At 40.9% G+C, this 23715-nt stretch overlaps 2 protein-coding genes across 3 annotated transcripts; both read right to left on the bottom strand.

Moving 5' to 3' along the window:
- Nucleotides 1-1681: 1681 nt before the first annotated feature.
- On the bottom strand, nt 1682-23570 carry vps45 (vacuolar protein sorting 45 homolog). Of its 2 annotated transcripts, none has more exons than XM_041809930.1 (15): nt 23318-23570; nt 22848-22982; nt 22695-22755; nt 21441-21520; nt 21037-21105; nt 20701-20838; nt 20475-20585; nt 19797-19931; nt 19606-19719; nt 19306-19473; nt 18879-19037; nt 17309-17416; nt 16847-16968; nt 14959-15090; nt 1682-1763 (listed from the first exon to the last, which is right to left on the bottom strand). In XM_041809930.1, exons 1-15 carry the CDS (start codon nt 23408-23410, stop codon nt 1682-1684), a joined length of 1707 nt encoding a protein of 568 aa, XP_041665864.1. In that variant the 5' UTR covers nt 23411-23570. The 2 variants fall into 2 exon arrangements, with proteins under 2 accessions (XP_041665864.1, XP_041665863.1); XM_041809929.1 differs by lacking the exon at nt 1682-1763 and adding an exon at nt 14602-14877.
- LOC121524508 (saxitoxin and tetrodotoxin-binding protein 1-like) lies at nt 5889-13538 on the bottom strand. Its single transcript, XM_041809931.1, has 6 exons — nt 12530-13538; nt 12291-12436; nt 12127-12212; nt 8962-9102; nt 8696-8815; nt 5889-6049 (listed from the first exon to the last, which is right to left on the bottom strand). Exons 1-6 carry the CDS (start codon nt 12644-12646, stop codon nt 6009-6011), a joined length of 651 nt encoding a protein of 216 aa, XP_041665865.1. The 5' UTR covers nt 12647-13538; the 3' UTR covers nt 5889-6008.
- Nucleotides 23571-23715: the final 145 nt, after the last annotated feature.

Genomic DNA, 23715 nt, shown 5'->3' with positions numbered 1-23715 from the left:
GCGGAAGGAAAGTGGGGCACCAGGTGTGGCACACCTGTATTAGTAACCGCGCAGGGTACCGCCCTGCCCTCAGAGTGCAGGCAGACCAGCACGTGCCATGCAGCAGCATGCTACTCATGCATGGTGGAAACATCTAGAGAATCAGCAAAAAACATGAAGCATAAAGTAGAGATTGTTGTTTCTAAGGGAGGCCAGATTTCTATCATCAGTGGAAGGCCTTGTGTGTTTGTTTTTGTGTAGCATATTGTGGTATCCTTTGCTGCGTAGCGGTTTTGATCAGGTAAACCTGGAAAGACAAACAGTCCACACAGACTTTGATACGTTTTCTGATAAATTCAGGTTGATTCAGGTTATTAAAGCTGCTACACAAGTCACCCTGAGCTTAGTGAAACAGGCCAGAACTCACTGAATGAGATACCCTATATGGACAAAAGTATTCGGCCAGATATTTGTGATCCTTAATGGGTCGCTATGAAGAGCTCAGTGACTTCAAGCATGATGCTGTGATGATTCCACCTTTGCAATAAGACGGTTTGTGAAATTTCATCCCTGCTGGGTATTCCACAGTCTCTGTTAGTGATATTATTAGAAAGTGGAAGTGTTTAGGAACAGCAACAACTCAGCCACTAAATGGAAATCCATGCAAAATCTTAGGCCCCGTACACACAGAGACGAAAATGATATATTGCCGTTTTGTTTTGAAAAAGTTTTCCATAAAGACGGGATTATTTCAGGAAATATCCATGTAAACACGTACGTGGTACATGGTGCTGTAATGCTGCCATGGAAATCCACCAAAGGACACAAAGAAGATCGCAGAAAACTGACACAAACTCTCTTCTAGTTGCCCTTCTGGTTGTTCTCTGCATTGGATTTAAGAACATACGGTGTGTATGTATCGCGGTGGTGGTAAAGGAGCATCAGATTTTGCTGTAAAAGCCATAACAAGCTCAGGAGCTTCTGCAGCATGAACACAACCCTGTAGTACGCCATTATTATTTTGGCCAGACCCACGCAGGCGCCTTAAGAGAGCTACGCTGTGTGACGTAATCATTTCAAGAAAGATGCGGTTGGCCGGAGACGGAGACGGAATAGTAGCTGTCTATCGATTTATGCACTCTAGGACTCATTTTCAAAAAGTATCATTTACAGTCACCAGAAACGTCGTTTCCATGTGGATGAAACGCAGATACAACAAAAAACCTCTGCGTAAACACATGAATTTGTTTCCGTGTGGATGGGGCCTCAGAGAGGGATCAACGTCTGCTGAGGCAAATGGTGCGTAAAAGTCGCCAGCGCTCTGCTGATTCCATAGCTGACCGGATGCCAGCTGGAAGCTTTGCAAGATGGATCCACCTGATGACAGACATGGAAAACGGACAATCCACTGGATTTTCAAGGTTCTTCATCAGTCATCATTTGCGTCAGACGGTCTCTGACCGACATGAAGTTTTATCTGGACGCTTTGTCTGGATGAAAGACAGCAGCAGTCATGTTTAGTTTAGCATTATAGTTTTAATTTAAAACAGACATGAAAGAAACACACAAATCAACAGTTTTAAAGATAAAGATTCAAAGATTTATGACAACTCTCCTTCAGACAAATGACAGCAGTGACTCAGGAATGTGGTCGGTCTACAGCAAGCTCTTCAGATTTATGTTTTTGTGTTCTTAGTGATGATCAGCGTCTGCCGCCCTGACGACCACTTCCTTGTGCTTTGTCGCTGCTTTGACCTGTCGCTGACATCACTTCCTCCAGGAAACTGAAAAAGAGAGAGATTTCAACCAGGTCAATACAGTAAATATATAATACAGTATTAGTTTACATCTGTGTTTCTGTGTCACCTCTTAGTGTTGTGGACGCTGCTTCCTCCCAGCACGATGCGGACTCCTGGTGTGCTGCGGTTCAGGTTGTAAACAGTTAGAGCTTCTTCATACGTGGCTCCACCAATCAGAAACACGATGATGTCCTGAGGCCTGTGGCACAGACACAAAGAAAAAACTCAAACCTTTGCAGTGGGGATGGAGATTGAAACCTGGTTCCATGAGGACCCGGTTCTGCATATTTTAAGACTCTAAAATCATAAGCATTTTAAGTCACTGATACCACCATCCAGTCTTGGGGGTTGTGTGACATAACCTTGTATTATCACACCACTGATGCAAAAACACACATCAGGTCTCACACGCTGGAATCTACCATAAATCTGAAAACAAAGACCAGTGGTCTGTTAGCTGCTGAGCCGTGTGTTACGACTATTTGAATCAGTCCAGCTTTGAATACTCTCAAATAGGACTCTTTTTTTAAATGCTGCAGCTTTTCTTGACTTTATGGTGGAGATCTTGATATGTGGTTCTGCTCAGTCAATCAAACCCTTTGCTCAGTCGAGGCTCGAGAGCAAACATGAAAATACACAGAGGAGAAGTGCAGACAAGGATAAACAAAGGCGATAGACAGTAGAGACAGTGGAGGCGGGCTGTTAAAACAAGTTAATTCTCATTCATTCTTTAGGTGATTTAAATTGGTATGCCTTGTATGTTTCAGTACTGTTAAGCATCACTTAGAGACAAAGCACACATCTCTAAGCAATTATCCTGACTCACATTTGCTCTGAGGACACAGAAAATAAAGGAACTGCCAAGAAGCATCCCCACAGCATGATGCTGCCACCACCATGCTTCACAGTGGGTATGGTGTTTTTGTGGTGATGTACAGTGTTTGGCATCTTGTCTGTTGGCCAAAAAGCTCCATTTTGGTCTCATCAGACCAAAGAACTTTTTTTCCACTTGACCATGGCGTCTCCCACCTCCTGCCTTTTAGGGAACTCTAGTCCAGATTGAATCTAAGTTTTCTTCAACAGTGGCTTCCTCTTTCCCATAAAGCTCTGACTGGTGAAGAACCTGGCCGACAGTTGTTGTCTGCAGAGTCTCTCCCATCTCAGCTGCTGAAGCTTGGAACTCCTTCAGAGCAGTCACAGGTGTCTTGGTGGCCTCTCTCTCTAGTCTCCTTCTTGCACACTTACTCAGTTTGTGAGGACAGTCTGATCTAGGCAGATTTACACATGTGCCACAGTCCTTCCATTTGTTCATGATGGATTTATTTATCATTCTGGTAAACAACAAAAAAAGGGGTGTAATACAAGTTTGATATTTGCCGTTTTCATTTTGGGGAGGTGCTTACTTGTGGACAGTTTGGAAAATTGTCTGGGACAAGCTTTGTCACTCCAGAATCTCCTGATCCTTTAGAGTGGGGCAAATAAGATCCAAAATGGGCCCAAAACTGTTTTTGTGACTAGTTAGTGAGTTACATATATCTTACTGAAATCTGGAGCCGATTTTACCAAACACCTCTGAGTTGTGGTACGTCTTATCCAGCTGTGCTAGAATGCTGGTATCTGCACAAATTTCTAATAGGCATTCAGTACCTGCACCGGATCAACAAGAAGCTGTCACCAACAGTTTAGAATGAATGTTGGAGAGAATTTACTCGCATTCATGTTCCTTTAGTTGCATCCGTGGCATGCTTTGCCTCAACTTGTCCTTCCATGTCAGGTCCAGGAAAGTGCACCGTGCCTAAGCGAGAAATAGTGCACTCACACTAGTCAAAGAACTGGACTTTAGGCTCAAACCAAGCAGCAACCTCCGGTCCTGAAAAATGAAGCCAATGCAGAAGTGCAAAAATTTGCAATACCTTAAATTTCTACTTAAGGCTGGCTGCAGGAAAACTGGAAGTCCCGTCTGGACACCAGTTAAACTGCTGGTTTTTACACTAGAAATAAACTGGTTTACAGCCTGGTTCAAAACACAAAACGTGTCTCATTAGCTAATGTCTCATTTGATTGACAGATAGCTCGACAGGCAGAGGCTACGTTTCTGTCAACCAGAATGCAAGCTAGCTAGCTGACAGGAAGTCAAGCTCAGTGGGTGGGCCGTTAGGTTGATCCAAAGTTCAGTTGAGACCGCGATTTCAATATAGAAGCAGCCATGGAGTGGCTTTAAAAGCAGATGCAGTCCATCTTCTGTAATGGAACAGCTGATGTCACACGGGCTTCATCCATTTCTTTTGACAGTCTGTGGCTTCACCACTCTTTCCATTACTGCCACTTCTTTTTGTCACTTTTGACCCTTTTTTGGAACTTTTATGCCACTTTATCCCATTTTTGCTACCATTTGCCTATTTTAGCCACCTTTTGCCCTTTTGACCCTTTTTATTCATCTAAGAACTTTTACACCAGCATTTACCACTTTTTTGCTGCTTTTCACCCAATTTTCAGAACATTTTTGTCACTTTTATCCAGTTTAAGCCATTTTCAGCCACTTTTGTGTCTTCTTTTGCCTTTATGTCCACTTTTGCATTTCATCCACCTGTATCAGCAGCTTTTGACCCATTCTGGCCCTTTTTGCGCAAATTTTGGCCCTTTTTGTCCACATATGCCTTCTTTCAATCATTTTGCCACTTTTTAGCTGCTTTTCACCTTTTTTTGGCCACATTGCCTAATCTGGATGTTTTTGCTGCTTTCTTCCCATACTTTGCCCCTTTTTGTCTGATTTGAACACTTTTAACCAGTGTCAGCTATTTTAACCAATTTTTGTGGCTTTCATGCTTTTTTAAAGCCACTTTTGACCCACATTTTTTGGCCCTTTTGTTGCCAATTTTTTCCCTTTTCGTCCCTTTTTTTGTGGCTTTTTACCTATTTGTGACACTTTTTCCTGTTTCGCCACATCGTCCAATTTTGTTGCTTTCTGCCACTCTTCACCCACTTTTTAATCCACTTTTGCATTTTTTTTCCCTCTTTTTTGGTGCAATTATGCCCAACAATTCCATGCTCTACCCATTTATGCCTTTTTGGCCCATTTTCCAAGTTTTTAGTTGCTTTTCATGAGTTTTTTTTTTGCCACGTTGCCCAATCTAGTTGGGTTGATTTTTTTTTTTTTGATGGATGGATGGATGGATGGATGATTGATGAATGGATGGATGGATGGATGGATGATTGATGAATGGATGGATGGATGGATGGATGGATGGATATTTGATGAATGAATGGATGAATGGTGGATGGATGGATGGTTTAATGGATGGATGGATGGATGGTTTGATGGATGGATGGATGGATGGATGGATGGATGGATGGATATTTGATGAATGAATGGATGAATGGTGGATGGATGGATGGTTTAATGGATGGATGGATGGATGGTTTGATGGATGGATGGATGGATGGTTTGATGGATGGATGGATGGATAGATGGATGGATGGATGGATGGATGATTGATGAATGGATGGATTGATGGATTGTAGATGGATGGATGGATGGATATTTGAATAATGAATGGATGAATGGTGGATGGATGGCTGGATGGATGGTTTGATGGATGGATGGATGGATGGATGGATGTATGGATGGATAGATGGATGGATGGATGGATGGCTGGATGATGGATGAAAAAAGGAAGACACATATTAATGTCTTTTGATAGTGGACATTTTTGTCCCAACTGGCCTTAAGGGGTTTTACAGTTGTACACAGCATAATAAAGACCCATTAAAACAAAGAAATAGGAATTTTAAAATGCACTGAGAAGAAACCTTCCTACTGAACATCATGCTGTATGCAGAAATAAATTATTATTTAAAAAACTGAAAAATGACTCATTTAGTTAAAAATGGCCATAATGACACCAGAATGTTAAATTGCATTACTGTATCCATCAGGATTCATTTTATTTAAAATGACAGGTAAATCTAATGTATGCAGAAGTTAATATTTACTTTATTAAAACCATCCAGATACATCATCATAAAGTAGGGGATTTCTGAGTGGTGAAATGGCATAACAGGAGTTTAAAAGTCATGGTATGTGGCAGAAGAACTGAGATTACACTGAGTAGTATTCATGTACTGTTTATTTCCACCAGTGACACCTTCATTGTAGATTTTTAAAGTACAGAGATGTGGAGGCTTTGTTTATGGATGGATGGAAACATGACTTAAACATCTCAGACAGTCTCAGCCCTCACTCTCCTCTTCCTTCTTCTTTTCACAGAAGTCTGCAGAGATAATGAAGAAGAGATGAAGATGATGATGAGGATGAGCAATCAGTCTATTCAGAGTGAAGTAACTAACTTCATTCACACCCCCAAAATGAAAAGTAAACTCTAGAAAGTGCAGAGTCATGGTCATGTCACTCTGGCTGCAGAAAAAAATGTCTGCACCCCGTTAAACTCCTGATGAGTGAATTTATTTTACAAAAGGCTACGTTCAAGACCTTCACCAGACATCTTGATTCTTCCTTCTGTAACATAAAGTCTTTCTTTGGAAGCTGAAAAGTTTTCTGACCTCTTTTCTCTGTTTCTGCTGTTTCTTGTTTGCATTTTACCTGGATGTGCTCTCACTAGTAATCTAGAGTTACTCTAACTTTCTGTAAAAGTGAGTCTTACAAATAGTGTTACCTAGTCTATTTTTATAAGCAACTTTAAGCCTGTTTTTCTGTGAATTTGCTCAAATATCCCAGGCCTCATTCCCCAATATCTCCAGAAGATTTTTCTTCAGTTTGTTCTAAAGACAAGAGAAACCGTCATCAAACTCATGACATGTTCTAAAACAGCTGAATTCCTCCTGAGTTCTTAAATCGATGAATGCCATGTCCTTGCTCGCTGGAAGCTTTTGCACATTTTTCCTAATTAGCATTCAGGCACTTTCCTTTTGTACCCATATAAGGACATGAAACTGCAGGGCTGTGTGCAAACACAGAAGGCATACAGGAGTGAGAAAAGAAGTAGCAAGGCGTCAGTAATGTTACAACAGTGGAAACAATTGAACACTGCTGCTTTAAATTCAACTGAACAAGGACGATTGAATAGTTTATCCAGCACTAGTGGATATTAAATACTGTAAATGCTTCAAATGCAAACCTATTCATTTTCATTTTGGAGTTAAGATCACATGTTACATGGCAAAATTAAAAGCTGACCATATTTAAGTCCCATATTTTGCAAATATCGAGATGCCTACAATTATGCTAATGATAAACCTTTTATTAAGCTAGCTGTTAGTAGAAACATGAACAACACTAAAACTGAGAGGGATCTGACTGCAGAACAAAGACCTGGAGACCGTCTCTGTCAGAACAGAGGTGCTGTAATTTCCAAGTACAACGCATAAAAAGTTGTAGAATATTTTTCTTAAATTCAAGTTATTTATAAACAAAGTGTGGCTTTGAAATGAAATAACCACGTTGCAAACATCACAGACTAAGAAACATTAAATAGAAAAAAAAAGAGAAAAAGGTCAGAGGGCTAATCTGGGATTATAGCAGGCTATGTACAGCATATATATTAGTTAAAGCTAATACTTCTAGACTAGCTACTTAATTAATGTTACTACTTAAACCAATGTAGCTTTGTTAGCTATAGCTAAAGCTAATATATCTACACTAGCAACATAAGTAATTTAACTACATAGGCCAATGTAGTTTTGTTAGCTTTAGCTAAAGCTAATATATTTAGACAAGAATCTTTATTAACATTACTACATGAGCCAATGTAGCTTTGTTAGCTTTAGCTAAAGCTAATATATTTAGACAAGCATCTTTATTAACATTACTACATGAGCCAATGTAGCTTTGTTAGCTTTAGCTAAAGCTAATATATTTAGACAAGCATCTTTATTAACATTACTACATGAGCCAATGTAGCTTTGTTAGCTTTAGCTAAAGCTAATATATTTAGACAAGCATCTTTATTAACATTACTACATGAGCCAATGTAGCTTTGTTAGCTTTAGCTAAAGTTACTATATCTAGACTAGCTACTTTATTAACATTACTAAATTAGCCAGTTTAGCTTTGAAAGCTTTAGCTAAATTTAATATATCTAGACTAGCTACCAAATTAAAATACTACACAAGCCAAACTAGCTAAGGTAGCTTTAGCAAATGTAGCTGAAGATAACATAGCTACTAACTTATGTAGTTAACATTAGCTTTGTAGCCTTGTTTGTATAGATATCATGTGCTTTGTGAGCTTAGCTTTAGCTCCATTATCTATGTAGCTAACACAACTAACAGAGCTAAATAAGCTTGGTTTACGACATTCAAATGTCATCAGTTTGAACCTTTTAGTTTCCCAACACTAACCCTAAGCCTTACACTAACCCTAGATGGAAATTTAACCTAAATTTATTTAAAAAGTTCAATAAATTTCTGTTATGACAGCAACAATGTCTCATATTAGCGGTCTGTGAGAGGGGGCGTCAGAGATACCGTCTGCAGTCAGACTGTCTATCTAAAAGTTGGTGTTACCAACCTGCAGGGTTACACTTCATCTTGGTGTTAGCTATTATAACACTTATATTCCTAATTTAACTTGGAGTTAGCATAGCTATAGCATGCTAGAAAGTTAGCTGTAAATAAAACTAGATGTCCCTTGCATCTGAGCTAACAGTGAAGCTTCCCTGAAAGACATGTTTTCTTTGCGCCTATAGGCACACCTACTGTAACTTTACAGTAAAAAGCCTCTTGGAGAACTTAGGTCTGCATCACCTATTCTTTCACTGAATTTTCACTTCAACAGGTTGATAGCAACCCTCTGTGTTAGCATGTGGCTGCACAACAGGCCTTTAACCTTTGGTGTTGTTTCTATTCTAAACAGGTAACTTGAAAAAACTGTGTGGTTTTTTCTTTGAAGAATGTCTGACCTGCTGTCCCATCATATTTGAAATTCTTGGTGACTATGAAGTTCAGACACTCTGCAGTCACTCTGTGCGAGCTCTGAGCTGCTCTGAGCTCCTCAGCATCCTGGTGTTTCCCCTCCTGCCCTGAAAGCAAGAACAGGATTTCACAATCAAGAGTGAGTCAGCTGTTTTTAAAACATATGTAGACTGCTGGACTCCTATCAGTTCTCTTATATTTATTTTTTTCAGCTGTCCAGCAGTGAAGTGTTGGATTTCTCTGATGGTCTTACTGTAGATGAGCAGCATCCTCCCTTGAATTCCATCAAAGACCATGTTGTAGATGATGGTCAGACAGTGAGGACAGGTCAGGTAGGTGTCTGTTTTTCCCTGGTCATCATATGGAGTCACGTGACCATCCAAGTCTTGGACTCCTGAAAATAACAAAGGGAGAAATAAAGATGGAGAACTGAACTTTGCACATTCTGGAACTTTCCTTGTCCCCCCTTGGTTTAACACATTTCATTCCCATAAGTGGAAGAACTGTTGTTTCTCTTCTGATAAAGCTCCCTGACATTAGCAACTGAGGAAAAGGGGAAAAGAGGTGACCAAGAGCCCAGTGGTCTCTCTGACTGAGCTCCAGAGATCCTGTGTGGAGATGGGACAAAGTTTCAGAAGGACAAACATCACTGCAGCCCTCTATTGATCTGGGAGAGGCAGAGGTGGCTAAACAGAAGCCTCTCCTCAATGCAAAAGACATGAAATCCCCCAGTGATGGTTGTCTGTCTGGAACTTTGTCCCATCTCCACACAGGATCTCTGGAGTCCAGTCAGAGAGACCACTGGGTTCTTGGTCACCTCTCTTACTAAGGCCCTTATCCCCCTGTATTTAGTTTGGATGAGCACCCAGTTCTTGACGAGTCCTGGTTGTGCCAAACTTCTTCCATTTGAGAATTATGGAGGCCACTGTGCTCTCGGTAACTTTCAGTGCAACTGAATTTTTGGAAATCCACAGAATATTTAAACATGGCTGTTGCCTAGGAAGTAAGGATTCCTTCAACCAATCAGCTGATAGAAGTGACTTAGAGTTCCCCAGATACGAAGCTTACGACTGCCCACCAAATGCAACCCATACCTTCTTTAAAGGTAACCTATAACTCCCCCAAAGTTACCAAGCACTCCTCCAAAATGTGACTCATACTTCTGTTAAAGGTGACCTATAGTTCCCCCAAATGCAGCCCATACCATTTTTTATATGTAACCTATAATTTCCCCAGAAGTTAGCCAACTACTACCTCCAAATGCAACCCATACTTTCTTTAAAGGTTCACCCATAATCCCCCTGAAATGTAACCCACAACTACCCCTAAATGCACCTGATACTTTCTCTGAAGCAAACCTGTAATTCCCCTCAAAGGTAACCAACAAATACTTCCAAATGAAACCCATACTTCTCTTAAATCGTACCCGCAACAACCCCCTTAATGTGACCCATACTTCCTTTAAAGGTTAACCCATACCTCCCTTAAACGTATCTAACAACTACCCCCAAAATAAAACCCATACTTCCTTTAAAGCTTACCCTATAATTCCCCTCAAATTTAACCCACAAATACCCCCAAATGCAACTGATACTTCTCTTCAAGTGTACCCACAACAACTTCCAAATACGACCCATACCTCTCTCAAAGCGTACCCACAACTACCCCCAGATGCGACCCATACTTCCTTTAAAGCGTACCCACAACAACCTCCAAATCCAACCCATACTTCTCTTAAAATGTACCCACAACTACCCCCAAATGCAAACCATACTTCCTTTGGAGGCAACCTATAATTGCCCCCAAAAGTAACCCACAGCTACTGTACCCTAAAGGCAACATTTACTTCCTTTGAGAGGAATTATGTGTTAACCTTTAAACCAGTGGTTTTGGAAGTGTGAGGTGGGCCTCCCCTGGGGGGCGCCACAGAGCTTCAGGGGAGGCCCACGGAACCATAAACCAGAAAAAAGGTGATTTGTTTTGCGAACCTCTGCTGTGCATAGAGCAAAATGGATAGACTTAAAGTTACCAAAAGGACTATGCTATAGAGCAGTGTTAACCAACCAAAGAGCCAAATTATTGAAAATAACTTTGCAAGAGCCACAATCTAAGAGGTGAAAAGAGGCAAAAACAGCTTGAAGTAGCCATAAAAATAGGTTAAAAGTGACAAAAATGGTCAAAAAGCAGCAAAAAATTGGTAAAAATGGGGAGAAAGAGTGGAACAATTTTCAGAAAGTAGCAAAAAATGGTGAGAAGTGACAAAAAATGATTAGAAAGTGACTTTAATGGGCAAAAAGCAGTCAAGAGTGGCAAAAATGGGCAAAAAAAAAAGAGGAAACACATTGTATGTAATGGCAAAGGGCAGTTTAAATGGACAAAAAGTGGCAAAAAATGTGAAAAAGGGCAAAAATGGCAAAAAGAAGAGGCAAAAATTGGGAAAAAAGGAAACAAGTGGTATTAAAGGTCACTTTAATGGACTAAACGTGGCAAAAAATGGTTAAAAAAGGCAAAAAATGGGATAAAAGTGGCAAAACTTGGGAAAAAGTGGCAAAAAGACATTGCAAAAATGAACAAAAACATTGGAAAAAAAAGGGATATTTAATGATGAAAAGTAGCTTAAATGGGCAAAAATGTGAAAAAGGGCAAAATGGGATAAAAGTGGAAAATATTGAGAAAAAGAGACAAAAAGAAGTTGTAAAATGGCCCAAAAAATATGAAAAAGGGATATTTAATGGCATTATAACTGAATAAGAGGGAATGGCAGATGTTTAAGGACATTTGCAAACCAAAATATCCAAAATATATTAATGTTGAAAATGTTTAAAGATTAGACATAAATGTTTGAAATGTTGTTGTTCCATTTTTTTTTTCAATTTGAATCATTTTTGTGGATGGGGGTCCACCAGATGAATCAGTTCTTCTTAGGGGAGGCTCACTCTACCACACCTTGAAAACTCCTGCTTTAAACACAACCAACCACTACCCCCAAATGCAACCCTTAACTTCCTTTGACAGTATCCATTAATTGCCCTCAAGTTTAACCCCTAACTCCTGGGGTTTTCTTGCCTCCTTCCTCCTTGCCGCTGTCATTATGCTGAATTTTGCCCTGCTGTGCCCATGGCATAAGGTCTTCAGAAATCATACATCAAAAATAAAGGTTCAGAGCTTGTAAAGCTCCTTAAGCTAAAGGTTTTAATGGATTGGTGGAGATCAATATACTAATACTATGACCTTTAATATACTTAAAATGTAGTCAGTGGGATCACAGTCAACTAATTTGGAAGCTGTGACTGTCTGAACTCCCACACTTAATGGTCAAAGATGAATCAAGGATTACCTCTAATTCCCCCTCAAAAGAAATGTACCAAATGTCATTAGGAGGTCTAATGATACCAAACCAGGACTGGATCTTACTCACCAGGGCCAAGCAGATGCAGGGTATGGTTGGATGTCTCAGGATCAGGAGCTGACATGTTGACATAGTAGGTCAGACACTTCCCATTCCTGGAAAACAAAATGTCTGGTCAGTGACCTGACACTAGTCTACACCTGTGTGAATCCAGACTGACTCAAGTTCCTTACACAATGTTTCTCTCGACGAACAGGAAGGTTTTGTTGTCACTGTTGAGGCTCATCTCCACCACAGAGCTGCTGGCATTGGACAGTAGAGCCACTCCGTATTCAAAATCTGAAAATGCTTCGACCAGGACCCAACGAGACTTTATGAGCTGCAGGAATAAATGATCAGTCCTAGTTAGCTTGGCACCAAGGGAAGAAAAATAATGAATGCACTATGAAACAGTGGCATAGTGGGGTCTTACCATACGCATGTCTTCTTCCGTGACCTTCTTCATCAGATTACATGCCTCGTGTCCAGGTGCTGCATTGGAGCTCAGTGCCAGCAGAGCCAGCAGAACCAGTCTGACAAAGACGTCCATCCTGAACCAACAGCCTTCCTTTCTAGACCTTGTTGAAGCTGGTGTGAGATCAGAGAGAGTGTTTGTCCTCTTATAAAAGCCTCTGGCTAAGCCAAAACCACAGTCAGTCCAAAGTTTCTATATGTTTTAAACAGAGCTGGCTGCTGTCCAGCCCATTAAACCCCTGAACCCTGAACCAGGTCACCCGAAGGTAGGATGATGGATATACGGCTGCTTCTAGAGCAAATAGTGGTATAGACGAGGAGATAGGTGTTTTCCATTCATCTTTTATGTAGAAATCCAGTTTCTACAGTTTCTACAGTTTCTACTCATATAGACGTGCACAAGAAGGACCCTCTGAACTTGCTCTGCTGGAGCGATGTCAGAAATAGGGGCTGCAACAATGTGGGCCCCATTGGCTGGGGGAGTTTTTTGTTCGAGGGGTATCCCAGCAGAATTCAGGAAAGTGAATCGGTACCTCCAATTACCAGATCAATTTCCAGTCTTGGTCCAACCAGCACTTACACAGATGACCCCAAAATGAGCTGCTGTAGCTTCAAAAACATATAACCATGAGCACTAGTGAAGATACAGTATTGTGCAGAACCTTTAGGTATGTTCGGGCCAGAAATGGAGGCTGGTGTATTACATTTGGTGAGTAAGCCCACCAGAAGAGACCATCGATGGGAGGAGGAGGATTGACACAACCCTAGTTGTGCTCTGGATGTCGCTGCATCCAGAGGAATGGGTAATATGTTGGAAAAAGTCCACACCTCTAGGAAGGAGTGAGAACTGGATGTGGCGAGTAAGCATGGCCCAGGCCCTAGTGTACCGTCCGTACAATGTCTGTGCATCTGCTCCTCATCCTTACCACTCATCACCAGTTATCACAAACGCTTGATGTCAGTTATTGCTGCCAAGGGTGGCACAACCAGTTATTCAGTTCAGGGGGCAATTACTTTTGACATGGGGTTGGAAAGGTTTGGATTTTTCCCCTTCTGATAAATAAAATCATCATTTAGACACTGCATTTTGTATTTACTTGGGTTGTCTTTGTGAGGTATTAAAATTGGTTTGATGATCCGAAAAATTCAAGTGTGATAAATATGCAAAAAAATCAGGAATCAGAAAGGGGCCAATACTTTTTCATGGCACTGTACACCAGATGTAGAGAATATTTCTATAAACACACTCATTTTAAATAATATGCATGGTGGAAACATCAAGAGAATATGCAAAAAACATGAAGCATAACGTAGAGATTGTTGTTTCTAGGGGAGGCCAGTGGAAGGCCTTGTGTGATTGTTTTTGTGTAGCATGTTGTGGTATCCTTTGCTGCGTAGGGGTTTTGATCAGATAAACCTGAAAAGACAAACAGTCCACACAGACTTTGACATGTTTTCTGATAAATTCAGGTTGATTCAGGTCATTAAAGCTGTTTTTACACAAGTCACCCTGAGCTTATAGAAACAGGCCAGAACTCACTAAATGAGATACCCTATATGGACAAAAGTATTTGGCCAGACATTTGTGATTCTGAATGGGTCACTCTGAAGAGCTCAGTGACTTCAAGCGTGGTGCTGTGATGATTCCACCTTTGCAATAAGACTGTTTGTGAAATCTCATCCCTGCTGGGTATTCCACAGTCTCTGTTAGTGGTATTAGAAAGTGGAAGTGTTTAGGAACAGCAACAACTCAGCCACTAAATGGAAATCCATGCAAAATCTCAGAGAGGGATCAACGTCTGCTGAGGCAAATGGTGCGTAAGAGTCGTCAGCGCTCTGCTGATTCCATAGCTGACCGGATGCCAGCTGGAAGCTTTGCAAGATGGATCCACCTGATGACAGACATGGAAACCGGACAATCCACTGGATTTGCAAAGTTCTTCATCAGTCGTCATTTGTGTCAGACTGTCTCTGACCGACACGAAGTTTTATCTGGACGCTTTGTCTGGATGAAAGACAGCAGCAGTCATGTTTAGTTTAGCATTATAGTTTTAATTTAAAACAGTCAGACATGAAAGAAACACACAAATCAACAGTTTTAAAGATAAAGATTTAAAGATTTATGACAACTCTCCTTCAGACAAACAAACGACAGCAGTGACTCAGGAATGTGGTCGGTCTACAGCAAACTCTTCAGATTTATGTTTTTGTGTTCTTAGTGATGATCAGTGTCTGCCGCCCTGACGACCACTTCCTTGTGCTTTGTCGCTGCTTTGACCTGTCGCTGACATCACTTCCTCCAGGAAACTGAAAAGAGAGAGATTTCATCCAGGTCAATAGAGTAGATATATAATCAAGTATTAGTTTACGTCTGTGTTTCTGTGTCACCTCTTAGTGTTGTGGACGCTGCTTCCTCCCAGCACGATGCGGACTCCTGGTGTGCTGCGGTTCAGGTTGTAAACAGTTAGAGCTTCTTCATACGTGGCTCCACCAATCAGAAACACGATGATGTCCTGAGGCCTGTGGCACAGACACAAAGAAAAACCTCGAACCTTTGAAGTGGGGAGGCAGTTCAAAACCTGGTTCCATAAGGACCTGGTTCTGCATATTTTGATACTCTAAAATCATAAGCATTTTAGGTCACTGATACCACCATCCAGTCTCGGGGGCTGTGTGACATAACCTTGTATTATCACACCACTGATGCAAAAACACACATCAGGTCTCACAAGCTGGAATCTACCATAAATCTGAAAACAAAGACCAGTGGTCTGTTAGCTGCTGAGCCGTGTGTTACGACTATTTGAATCAGTCCAGCTTTGAATACTCTCAAATGGGACTCTTTTTTTAAATGCTGCAGCTTTTCTTGACTTTATGGTGGAGATCTTGACATGTGGTTCTGCTCAGTCAATCAAACCCTTTGCTCAGTCGAGGCTCGAGAGCAAACATGGAAATACAGAGAAGTGCAGACAAGGACAAACAAAGGCGATAGACAGTAGAGACAGGGGAGGCGGGCTGTTAAAAAAAGTTCATTCTCACTCACTCACTCTTCAGGTGATTTAAACCGGTATGCTTCGTATGTTTCAGTACTGTCAAGCATCACTTAGAGACAAAGCACACATCCTTGAGCAATTATCCTGACTCTCATTTGCTCTGAGGACACAGAAAATAAAGGAACTGCCAAGAAGCATCCCCACAGCATGATGCTGCCACCACCGTGCTTCACAGTGGGGATGGTGTTTTTGTGGTGATGTACAGTGTTTGGCGTCTTGTCTGATGGCCATAAAGCTCCATTTTGGTCTCATCAGACCAAAGAACTCTTTTTCCACTTGACTATGGCGTCTCTCCCATGCCTTTTAGGGAACTCTAGTCCAGATTGAATCTACGTTTTCTTCAACAGTGGCTTCCTCTTTCCCATAAAGCTTTGTCTGGTGAAGAACCCAGCAAACAGTGATTGTGTTCGGAGTCTCTCCCATCTCAGCTGCTGAAGCTTGGAACTCCTTCAGGTGTCTTGGTGTCCTCCCTCACTATTCTTCTTCTTGCACACTCACTCAGATCAGACGGTCTGATCTAGACAGATTTACACAGGTGCCATAGTCCTTCCATTTCCTCATGATGGATTTAACTGACTCTAAGGAATGTTCAGTGTATTTTTTTTGGATCAATTCCCTGACTTATACGTTTCAAGACATTTTCTCTGAGTTGCTTTGAGTGTTCTTTTGTCTTTATGGAGCAATGGTAGCCAGGAATACAGATTAACCAGTGAATATTTATGAAGTCACATATTTTACATTACGTATTTTTATCTAATTGGCATTACGTTGCAGAAACCTGTTTTCACTTGGACATTTTGTTGTGATTTTTGTCAAAAAATTCAAGTTATCTATATTATATTGACCATGATTGGTTTATAAAACCATCAGACACCCAAGGGGGTAAATACTTTTTATAGACACTGTAACTGCCATTTCGTACAATATTTTATTTTAGGGTGTCATGACTGATTCCTGGTCTAAACTAACATATGAACAATTATACCTCTCAGAGAGAACTAGAAATAAAGGCCTGACTCTAAATAATAAGTATATATGAAGGCCTGCTACCTTCTGCAACTTTGTAAATAAAGTCCCAGCTCTTTATTTGAGGATTTACAGTGAGCTGCAAGTACATCAACATAGTGTCCTCATCTTCAAGCTGTGAATGGAGACTCAGACTGGTCAAGTGAACTGGGCTGGACTATGTAAGAACACATATCGTGTTTATGAGTGTGTGATACCTGTCTCTGAGGCTGCTGGCTCCTAGGTATGGGAACTGACTGTCCTTCAGACGACCTTTAATCAGCTGATCCAGAGTATCATGAAGGAGAGGCTGATGCTGCGTGTACACGTTCTCCACACCCTGAAAACGCAAACACATAAAGAGAGTCAATAAGGTGTAAAACTGTTTAATAAACTGATTTAAACTAGTGCTGTCACTTAGCATTACAGGTGGACTCAGTAATAGTGATAAAACACCATAAAATAATGCTCTTCTGACTAGCACTGAAACTTTTGACCAGTTACTGAAACAGCAACATTAATGTCAAATGGAATAGATTGCACTTGTTTGTAATTAATCTGCAGCCATTTTTTTCTGATAAACTGATTTACATTTTCAAAAGCACAAATTTAAACCCAAATCAAATAAATCTGAATGTAAATCTCAAAGTAAAGCTGCTGTAAAATGCAAACATACGTACAGAGAGACCTTTGAAGAACTGTTTGGTGATGGCGACAGCGTCTGTCGGCGTGATGAGGTCACTTCCTCTGACTCTTTTGCCCCCGTACTCCACCACTGACTTCACCATCTGAAAAAAAGAGAGGACACACATGCTGGAAGTTAGTTTAACACAGTGACTCCAGGAGTGGCTCCAAAACAAAGATCACTGTTTAAGATTGCTTATAAAGCATTGCAAATTTTTTAAGAGGCCTTTCAGATAAATGTAGAGCCAACAATGAGTGTACAGCAGACAGTACTACTAAAACAAAGACATGAAAAATGACGATTCTGAGGGAAATGACGATTCATCCTACCTGAGGGAAATCCATTATATGGACACTGGTACATGTTTATAATTTAGTGATTATGATGATTTGGGAGCCTGGGCTGAAAAAGTTTGGAACCCACTGGTCTGACACCTTCAGGTTGAGTTTATAAAAATGCATCAGCTCCACCTGCTGGCAGACTAGAGTCACTGCAAGGACTGATGATGAGTTGTCCTTCCGTAAGTTCAAACGCATTCTAGTAAACAACAAAAAAGGGGTGTAAAACTAGTTTGATATTTGCAATTTTCATCTTAGGGAGGCTCTAACTTGTGGAAAAATGTCTAGGACAAGCTTTGTCACTCCAAGATCCCCTGATCCTTTTGAGTGGTGCAAATAAGATCCAAAATAGGACCAAAAAGGTTCTTTAGACTAGTTGGTGAATTATATATGTCTCTGAGTTCTTGTACCTCTTGCACAGCTGTGCAGGAATTCTCGCATCTGCACAGATTTCTAATAGGCATTCAGTATTTGCACCAGATCAACGAGAAGCTGTCACCAACAGTTTAGAATGAATGTTGGAGGGAATTCACTCGCGCTCATGCCCCTTTATTTGCATCTGTGCCTTCTATGTTGGGGCTAGGGAAGTGTACTGTGCCTAAGCAAGGAGTAGCGCACTCACACTGATCAAAGAACTGGACTTTAGGCTAAAATGTGCCCAGGCATGGTACAGACAGCCCTTAGAGAGTTACTCAGTGCTGGAGAAAGTATAAGGTCACAAGTTGAAGTGTAAGTACTCTGTTAATGCTCTGATAATGTTTCATAGTTAAAAATTAAAAGTTTTAAGAGTAATTTTAATCAGACATTAAGGATAATGTTAAAGTAGAAACTTTTCTTTGGACCAAGAACAAGCTGGATGCTTATCGATACAGAGTACATATGTGAAAACTTGATAAATCTTTACAAAAGTTTGTTTTTATTTCGTCAGATGTCCCTCACCTCTCTGCAGAATTCCATCTGGCTGTTCTACTTTTTTCATCCTCATTTATGTCAACAGTCCAAATACCACCAAACCACAGAAAATTACTTTAATTTTGCTTAAGAGGCTAAGCTCATGCTCAAAAATGATATGGAGTCCAGAATCTGTAGTGTTTGATGAGTACAGTTATTGGTTTTTCCCTTTATTATAGTATTTTTAAGTTTTGAATGTATCTCTGTATAAATTTAATCTGATTAGATTAAAAAGTGTTTTGTCCAATCAGAGCAGAGTGTGTGGTGACATCATACCCTTTTGTGCCGTTCGGACACGCCCCTCCTGCTCAGCTCGTCCATCAGAGACGGGAGGATGCTGCTGCTGTGGCGCTCGTACCTCAGAGCGTAGAGCATGACGAGCCGGACGGTGTCCAGCTCTGCCACACGGGGGTTCTGTAGCAGCCGGCGCACGCTCTGAAACAAGAAACACATCACAGAGTAAGTGGATGATGATATGCTGGCATTAACTATGAGTTTATTGTAGTTTCATAGATCCAGTTCAGTTCTATCGTCAGTTATAAATACAGGCAATCATGAACTCTCTGTGGTTTGTTTTTGTTCAGTAAATAATTCTTGATAAATCACAGCTGACTCTCTTTCTTTTCTCCAGCAGGAGGCAGTGTGGAGCTTTGTGTGATATTTCTGCCTGCCTGCAGGGGGCAGTGTAGAGGGTATTTCTTACCTGCTGTGCGTTGGAGTGGTCGTTCTGACACGCCAGCTCCTGCTCCACCTCTGACACCTCCATCAGCTGGCGCTCCGACACCAAACGAGACAACTCGCCGACCACCGTCACGTGTTTGGAGACCGTGCCCGACATCTTCTTAAACTGAGGGTAGTTATCTACAAACGCCTTTGCACAGAGAGACGGGGGGGAAATAAGAGAAAAGGAAAAGAGACGGACAAAGAAATAAATAAAGAGGGAGAGAAAGGCAAACAGGCAACAGAAAGAAAAGGAGACTACACTCTCTCTTGTCTGTTTTACCTTCATGTCACTGATGGACTCTAGCTTCTGTTGTCCTTTTGGTCTTTTCTTCTGAAAATCCTCCATCAGGTTTTTAATGTTGGTGCCGATTTCTCCAAAGTTTAGGTACAGGTTCTAAGAAACACACAAATGTAATCAATTGTACACATAACTGAGTCGTGTCTCAGGTCTGTTTTCATTCTGAAACTCACGTTAGCGTAGAACTCGTCGTTCTCAGCAGACAGGACCACCTCCCTCAGGTCTTTGCTGATCCCTGGCACTCTGGAAAGGTCGATGCGGTTGTTGTTCAGACCGAGCAGCTCGTGAACCATCGCCTGGTACGTCCACTGGAGGACACAAAAACAAACAGGACACAGATGGAAATAAAGGTGAGTGCCAGTATTCAGATTCAGAAAACTGTATTGTCTGTTGGGACAGAAATTTTTTCCTTTGTAACTAAAATCATCATAACAACAGCAGGAATGACTTTCAGAAGTCCCCCACCCCCCGCTATAGTAAAGGAAATAAACCAGCAGGAACAATTCCCGCAGCTGACATGAATGGCGATGCTAAAGTCGGCTTGAAATCGCAAATGTATGCCCGGCATAAGAGAGAGCCTAAACACACAAGAAAAGCATTCTTCGTACAAAAGACCAAAAATTGAGGAGTTTTAAACAAGCTGTTCTAAAAATAAAGGTGAATGCTGTCATGTACAAAAGAAATCATTAAAAGTCATAAAAACTGACTGAACAGTTGCTCATAAACAGCTCAAATGTAAAAGAGATGATGAATCTGGGACATTAATAGAGAATGTATTTTATTATTTAAACTTGTGACTGTATGCCGTAAACCCTGATGATGTCATGCTGCTGAGTGCTGTGATTGGTCACCTGGTTGAGCAGAGGAGTAATGGCATCATCGCTGCGGTCAAGGATCAGCAGCAGAGGAGGAACCTCAGTCTTCCTGAAGTCAAACAGCTCATACTCCTTTGTGATGATTTGCTGGCAGAGAGAGAGAGAGAGAGAGAGAGAGAGAGAGAGACAGGTTAGCGTGTTAGTAGCGTGTTAGTAACGTGTTAATGATGCAGCTGCTGAGGTCATGTGCTGCTGTGGGAACCTTGACACTTTCTGCCAGACGTTTGGACATGTCAGAGGACAGCTGGTAGCGAATCATGGGGCATTTCTTTAGAGCGAGCAGGACGGACGTCAGACCCTGAGTGCAGCGAGACAACATGGAGGGCTCCCAGCTCCGCCCCTGATAAATGCACAAAGACATGCATGTTAATGCAGGAAATTTAGGATGACAAATGCTGCCATAGATGGAAGTTTCACCATTAAAACAATCTGACTGGATTAAAACTCAAAGTCTAAAAAAGATTAAGCATACATGAATAATGCTGTCGTGGAGAAACATTTGAGATGTTCTATGCATGTGTGTTAAAGTGTTTCTCACCCTGGCCACACCCTGCAGGTTGAGGGAAAACAGATGAGGATTCACAGCAATAAAGTCTCCATAAAACTCCTGCAGACACATGAATAAACACAGATCAGCACCATTCATGTAAACCTTTATAGCAAGTTTCTTCTCTGACTCAAAGAGAAGAAATAGAACTTCATTGATCCTGAGGGAAATTACTGAGTTATGTTTCTCTCACAAAGATGAGCAGCACATAAAGGCATTAAACAGAAAATACACACAAAAAATCTAAAATATATAAAGTGTGCTAATATTAAACGGATACGAGTTCAGTTTGAAGAAAATGTGCCTAAAAGGGATCAACAAGAACATAAACTTTATGGAAATGTATTAAATTTGTACCAAATGTTTGATTGAGAATAAAAGAAGCTCAAACTCACCTGGACTTCAGCCACCACTTCCTGTTCATCAGCCTCTGCCAGAGCTTTGATTTCACTCTTACTGATCACGTTACTGAAGTCTGAGATACAAACACACAGGGCAGTCAGGTGACCATTGAAATGACCTTTAAAATATTTCATATAAACAGCTTTATTAAAAACATCATGGTATAAATGTCTCAGTAGAAACGAAGCCTTACTTCCTGGGAGCAGAGCCTTGTACTCTGCATTGCATGTAATGTGTGTGTGTTGTTTTGTACTTCAGTGTATGTCTACGCTTTTAAACCTTTAATTATAACAGTAGAATATGAAGCCAAGATTAATCTCGAGGACACGCAGGAAAGGAGCAAGAGGCCAAAATTGAACCCTGAATTCTAACCTGCAGGTTAAAGATGCTAGAGAACTCAGCCTGATTGTCACTTCATGAAATGATTTTGTTTGTTTTTATCATCAAGTAATGAAGATACTCTTTGATTTCTGCTCCTTGAAACTTTACAGTCAAAGACAAAACTTCCTGCTGATTTTCAAACTAAATTTAGCTGATAGATGATCAATTCTCACACTTGACGTTACATGACTACACTAAAATGCATGGACAACTAAACAGACCTAAATGAATTGGCTTTTACACTAAATTATCTCCCTCTCTCACCAACTAAAAATGAGCGGTCAGGGTGGCAGGCTTTCGTTTATCTACAGAGACGACTTTAGCTCTTCCTCAGTCACATCTGGCTCTTTCTCATCCTCGATTATTTTAAGCACCATTCTGGGTTAGATGTGACCTAATTCGAGACTTATCAAAGCCAAATATTATCACCGATATTCTATATATTTTTATTTTTAACTACAACTATAATGCACACCAGACCAGATAGGTGATGTTGGTCATCCTCCTTGTCTGTTTTCCCAGCAGTCATATTTGATACCACAAGCTTCCATGAGATCTCGTGTGTGTTGAAACTCCACTGAGACGGTTTATCTTAGGGCATTTTCACACCTCTAGTTTGGCTGGTTTGGTATGAATCATGGACCAAATTGTCACATTGTTGCATTTGATGTACAGTTTGGTCCAAGGGGGGTATTTCCAGGTCGACCAAAACCTGTGATGTGTGAGGAAAATGCTGTCTGATTGGTCCGTATCTTGCAGTTTATGAAATCACCTAAACTGGCATACAACTTTGAAACTTCAACTTAATAAACAAAAATATTTCAGAGTTACAAATAAGAGTTCTGCAGAGAGTTATAGTTTCTTACAGATAAAGTAGACACTGTATTTTGGTCTTCTCAGCTCCTGGATCAAATGTTCCACGTTCTCCTGCACAAATCAAACAAACACACTCTGTTATCGTTCAATTTATTATGAAATAATGTTGTTATCTATCACACACAGACAGACAGCAGGTGTACCTTGGTGGGTCTGAGGAAGCAGATGGCCTTAAGGTGCTTCATGTTGTCTCTGTTCTGAGAGTCGATCCGCTCAAAGAGGTAGACCTCCTTCTGCAGGATCTCTGACTGGGTGTACACCACACTCACTATGCTGGTCTGGACACACATAAACACAAACATCTAGTTTTATCATCTTATCTTTATTACTTGGTCTGGGGTTGTCAGAATGTCACAGGTTGACACGGTTCTAGTAAAGCCTAAACAATACTGATACCTGTTTTGATGCACAGCAAATGAATCTGAATGAATTTAATCAACCAAATTGCAAACAAACGTCAGCACACAGGCAAAAATGCAGAAGCTGGCTAACAATGACTAAACGTTATAAATAACAAATAATAGAAGGCATATAGAAATAATTAGGAGTGCTAGCCAACAGTAATGGACAGCCAGTACAGACATTATAAACCTCCTAACTGTGGGTGTCTCACCGTCTCTTTATCCATGAGCAGCACCTTCATCCCCGGCCCGCTGCTCTCGATCATCTTGGAGATGTACTGCTTCACCGCGAGCGTCACATTCATGATGGCGACAGACAGAGGAAACAACAAAACAGCACAAACAAACCTAAATCAGCTGGACAGAGTCTGCTAATGTCGGCTACGAGATTCTCTGACTGCTTCTGATGTTTTAGGAAACAACATCAGCTGAGCTGCTGCGACAGCAACACTGCTGCAAGCTTCCTTCCGGATCTGCAACGTCATCACGTCGTACGCACAGCGCCTGCGCTAGTACTCTGAGTTGATGCTTCTTGCAATGAGATGAAAACATTGATATGAAATTCAGTTTATGCCATATGTATCATTTTAAACATGAATGGCCGCTGAAG

This window comes from Cheilinus undulatus, linkage group 16, assembly GCF_018320785.1.
Source record: "Cheilinus undulatus linkage group 16, ASM1832078v1, whole genome shotgun sequence".
In the NCBI taxonomy this organism is placed as follows: Eukaryota; Metazoa; Chordata; class Actinopteri; order Labriformes; family Labridae; genus Cheilinus; species Cheilinus undulatus.
Note: the sequence above shows the minus strand (reverse complement) of the source record. Positions and strands in the feature narration are given on the sequence as shown.

Bases quoted from the DNA above. Each gene is read 5' to 3' on its own strand.
- vps45 (XM_041809930.1), bottom strand. From the start codon at position 23,410: ATGAATGTGACGCTCGCGGTGAAGCAGTACATCTCCAAGATGATCGAG. The intron at 21,106-21,440 runs GTGAGTTTGAGC...ATGTGTCTGCAG, and splicing joins AAGTGGTGGCTGAAGTCCAG to GAGTTTTATGGAGACTTTAT. The intron at 17,417-18,878 runs GTATGATGTCAC...TCTTTTTTTCAG, and splicing joins TGTCCGAACGGCACAAAAGG to ATGGTGAAGTCAGTGGTGGA.
- LOC121524508 (XM_041809931.1), bottom strand. From the start codon at position 12,646: ATGGACGTCTTTGTCAGACTGGTTCTGCTGGCTCTGCTGGCACTGAGC. The intron at 9,103-12,126 runs GTGAGTAAGATC...TGTTATTTTCAG, and splicing joins CCTGCATCTGCTTGGCCCTG to GAGTCCAAGACTTGGATGGT. The intron at 8,816-8,961 runs GTAAGACCATCA...TCTTGCTTTCAG, and splicing joins GAGGATGCTGCTCATCTACA to GGCAGGAGGGGAAACACCAG.